This window comes from Gracilinanus agilis, chromosome 1 (genome assembly GCF_016433145.1).
Source record: "Gracilinanus agilis isolate LMUSP501 chromosome 1, AgileGrace, whole genome shotgun sequence".
Lineage (NCBI taxonomy): Eukaryota > Metazoa > Chordata > Mammalia > Didelphimorphia > Didelphidae > Gracilinanus > Gracilinanus agilis.
Window position 1 is genome coordinate 701,629,715 of NC_058130.1, and position 4,704 is coordinate 701,634,418.

At 44.3% G+C, this 4,704-nt stretch overlaps 1 protein-coding gene across 1 annotated transcript in view; it reads left to right on the forward strand.

Moving 5' to 3' along the window:
* The window catches only part of RHPN1 (rhophilin Rho GTPase binding protein 1), a 41,223-nt gene that overhangs the window by 23,208 nt on the left and 13,311 nt on the right, over positions 1–4,704 (forward strand). The window contains exons 4-6 of the mRNA XM_044684583.1: positions 358–482; positions 1,588–1,754; positions 2,907–3,094. Of these exons, the coding sequence (XP_044540518.1) occupies positions 358–482; positions 1,588–1,754; positions 2,907–3,094 (480 nt within the window). The remainder of the gene's footprint in view (positions 1–357; positions 483–1,587; positions 1,755–2,906; positions 3,095–4,704) is intronic.

Genomic DNA, 4,704 nt, shown 5'->3' on the forward strand with positions numbered 1-4,704 from the left:
TTTCTTCCTTCCTTCCTTCCTTCCTTCCTTCCTTCCTTCCTTCCTTCCTTCCTTCCTTCCTTCCTTCCTTCCTTCCTTCCTTTCTTTCTTTCTTTCTTTCTTTCTTTCTTTCTTTCTTTCTTTCCCTATCCTTCTATCTATCCATCTACCCATCTCTCTCTCTGTATCTCTCTGTCTACCTATCCTTCTGTCTGTCTGTCTTATTTGTAGTAGTTGTTTACATGTAATATTCCCAAGAAATATAAGCTTCTTTAAGTCAGGGACTGTTTTCACCTTTCTTTGTACCCCCGCTCTTAGCTGATGGTCTGGCACATAAATGTTTGTTGATTTGACTATCTTGGATCTCTCTCCTAACAGGCCATTCGAACACCTAGCAGAAACGAGGCTGGTCTGGATCTCCTCATGGAATACTATAACCAGCTCTATTTTTTGGACCTCCGCTTCTTTTCTCCCAATCGAAATCTTGGTGTCTTCTTCCACTGGTGAGCAAGGGATTGAGTTAGTGTCTTCCTCAGAAATAAAGAAAATGGTTAGGGGCTGGTGGAGGGACAGGATCCAGGATGTGGCCTCTGCCCTTTATTTTGATGTTCAAGTTCTGACAAGCCTTCCTAAATGTAAGTTCAATCCCCTTCTTCCTCTCTTTCCATTTTTCTGAAATTTGACCACATGTGTAGCTACCATGCTTGGTGGAAAGCAATCGTTAAACATATAAAATAGGCCACCTTGCAATGTAATGACCATCTTCCTTTCAGTGGAGATATTTGGTTAGAATTTGGCTACTAAAACATGGTTGCTGCTATAGAGGGAATATCTGTTCATGGAAGTTTTGGGCTATCCCAAAGAGGACTGGACAGCTCTAAGAAGTGGCCTTGATCTTTGATTAAGTTCTCAGAGAGGGTGTGATAGATATACATTTGTAGTGGGAATGGCAAAATTCTGGATCAGGGAAGGCTTGAAGTAAACTATTTTATAGAATCACAGAATCATAGAACCTTGGATTCACAGATCTTTGGTGTCTTAGAAGGATTCTGAGAATTTTAGACTCACAGACACTTGGAATTATAGAATATTGAACTTATGGAATCCCCAAATGGGAAAAAACCTCAGAGGGCATCCTAATCTATTCCCTTCCTCCCCTAAGGCAGTAATCTTCTTAAAAGTTCGTTTATTTATTTAATTTAGAATATTTTTCCATGGTTACATGAATCATGGTCTTTCCCCGTCCCCCTCCCCTCCTGTAGCCAATGAGCAATTCCACTGGGTTTTACATGTGTCGTTGATCAAGACCTATTTCCATATTATTAGTATTCTTAAGGCAGTAATCTAAAGCATCTTTTTACAGGCAGATGAAGAAATAATGTATCCTTTTCTGTGGGTGTCTTGTCTTCTCAATCAGAGTATGAACACTCTGAGAGCAGGGGTTATGCATCATATCCTTCCTCTTGTCTTCTTTACCCACAGTGTGCCCTGGCTTTGCCTGATGAAAGCAGAAAGTGGTGGCGGAGCCATAGTTTTATGAATGGGCTATGTATTGGATGGAGAACTCCCCAACTTGACCCACACTCCTATTTCTCTTCATTTCTCTAGGTACGACTCCCTCACTGGGGTCCCCTCCCACCAGAGGACCCTGGCCTTTGAGAAGGGGAGTGTCCTTTTTAACATTGGTGCCCTTTATACCCAGATTGGGGCCCGGCAGGACCGGGGCACCAGGACGGGCATTGACTGTGCCATTGAAGCTTTCCAGAGAGCAGCAGGTATGTCTCCGGCTTGCCTTGGACATGGGTTGGCCACTTTTGAGCAACAGAATCACTTCTTGCTGGAGCCTGTTAGGAATTTGTATATTTGTATATAACGTGTACATAGTTTTCTTTAGAACTCTGTCATACGGGATAAGGGAGGCAGAGGAGGAGAAGATATGCCCCTTGTCATCACTGAACCTTGGCTTTGGGGTGGGGTGAATTATATTTATAAAACAAAACAAAAATTGAATGTAGGTGAGCCAGTAGAAAGAGATAATAAACTCAAGTGGGACAGTCTGTGGGGCAGTGTATAGGGGTAGAGACCAGTTGATGGGGAAGTGAAGATAAGACTAAATACTTCATTGGGGCAGAGTATGAGAAGAGGAGAAGGAACTAGTCATGTTTCTTTTGTTTATTTTTCTAACCCTCCCCTTCTGTCTTAGAATTGATTTTGGTTCTAAGGAAAAAAGCAGAAAAGCTATAGGGAATTGGGGTTAAGAGACTTGCTCAGGGGTTACACAGTTAGGGAATGTCTGAGGCCAGATTTGAACCCCAGTTCTTCCAGCTCCAGACCTGGCGTTCTATCCATTGCCACCCAGCTGCCCCAAACTCGTCATGTTTTGATCAGCCTGGTATTAAGGTCTGTTGGCCATAGATGTGATTGGGAAAAGATGAGAGGACTGAAATGACTTTGTGACACAGAGTCATCCTTTTTCAGTGCTTTAGTGATCTGTGGGCTTGGAATACAGCCCAATGCACAAGATTCTTCCCATGGGGTGCCACATAGGGTACCCAGACAGGAGATAGACAGAATTTGCACCCTGAGCACCAGACTCATCAGAGATAGACTGCTATGATGAGGTGATGAGGCCTCCCTTTGATCTCTTTCTCTCCCCTGTGTCAGCATACTCACTTCTGTAACTAAAAGTATAAGGGCCAGTTTACAAGGCACCACTTCAGAGGCTTGGACTCCTCTGGACAGCCTCAGAGTGGGAGAGAGGCTGTTGTTCTCCTCAGGAATATTGCTAAGAAAGAATCATTTCCTTCCTGCCCGTAAAGCTCAATTCCCTTCCCTCTCTGTGGCTACAGTTGACTCCACGGGTTGAAAAGGAATTTTGTGGAACCTATTAGGAACCACTTCCTAAATGGTATTTTCTGATCCTACAGGTGCCTTTAACTATTTGAAGGAAAATTTCTCTAATGCTCCAAGCCTGGATATGAGCGTGGCCTCTCTCTCCATGTTGGTTCGGCTCATGACTGCCCAGGTCCAGGAGTGCGTCTTTGAGCAGCTGACCCTGGCTGGGATCCCCCAAGAACCTCTCTCCCAGATGAGACTTGCCCAAGAAGCAGCCCGGGTAGGCCCCTCATTGAATCCTTACTTCTCTGTCTCAGGTTCTTGAGCACAACCAGGATAGACAGAGCCAGTGGCTGATTGCATTTGAGAGGAAATGGAGATAAGGCAATCTTTGAAAGAGGACCTAAATTTGAATCCCAGCACTGCCCCTTCTTACCTTCGTGACCTCAGACAAGTTCATTTCCCATTATAATCCTTAGTTTTTTCATCTGTAAAATGAAATTGAATCTTAGAAAGAAGATCAGACTTCTAAGAGGTAGAGCTAAGGAAGGAAGCACATTGTAGGTATGGAGGAAATCATGCTCAGATGCCCAAGAGCAAGGGATGGAATGGCAAGTGTGGGGAACAGTCAGGAGTCAGTCAGTAAGCATTTATTAAGCCCCTACTGCTTACCAAGCACTGCAATAAGCTCTGTGAATACAAAGAAAGACGAAGCATAGTTCCTGCCCTCAAAGAGCTCATGTTCTAATGGGGGAGACAACAAGAAAACAACTCTGTATAAATAAGCTATAGATTGAGTGAATTAGTGATAATCCACAGAGGAAAGTTTTAGAATTCAGGGAGATTGGGAAAGCCTTTTTGTAGATGATGGGATTTTAGTTGGGACTTAAAGGAGGCCAGGAGAGCCAGGAGGCAGTCATGAGGAGGGGGAGAGTATTCCAGGCATGGGGAAGAGCCAGTCAATATGCCCACCGTCTGGAGATGGAGCATTTGTGCAAGGAAGAGCCAGGAGGCCAGTGTCAATGGATCACACAGTACGTGGTTGAGTTTAAGAAGGTGGAATGGTAAGAGGGGACCAGGTTATGAAGAGCTTTGAATGCCAAAAAAAGGATTTTATTTTTGATCCTAGAGGTCACAGGAAGCCACTGGAGTTTATTGAGTAGAAGGACTGATACAGACAGACTTGTACTTTTAAGAAGCTCACTTTGGGAGCTGAGTGGAGTGGGGAAAGACTTGTAACTGGGGGACCAACTGGCTCTTGCAGTAGCTTAAGGCATGAGATGATGAGGGCCTGAACCAGCATGGTGGCAGTGCCGGAGGGAGAATGGGGCATACAGGAGAGATATTATGAAGGTAAATTTGGTAGGAATTGGCCATAGATTGAATATTGGGATGGAGTAAGAGAGAGAGTAAAGAATTAAGAAAGACTACCTAGGTTATGAGCCTAGAATACTGGAAGGATGATGGTGCTATCACAGGAAGGATAGTGAGAGGGAAGTTCAAAGGGGAGCAGAGTTTTGGTGGGGAAAGATAGTAAGTTCATTTTGGGCATGTTGAATTTAAGATGTCTAATAGGCAGTTGAATATGCAAGTCTGGAGGTGAGGAGAGAGATTGGGGCTGGATAAACAAATCTGAGACTCATTAGGGTAGGAATGACAGCTAGGTGACCAAGTGAAACAGTGTAGGGGGAGAAGAGAAGAGAGACCAGGAAAGAGCCCTGGGGGACACCTCCCTTCAGTGGTCACAATCTGTATAAAGATTCAGCAAAGGACACTGAAAAAGAGGTCAGACAAGTAGGAGAATCAGGAAACCTAGAGATGTGTGTGTGTGTGTGTGTGTGTGTGTGTGTGTGTGTGTGTGTGTGAGAGAGAGAGAGAGAGAGAGAGAGA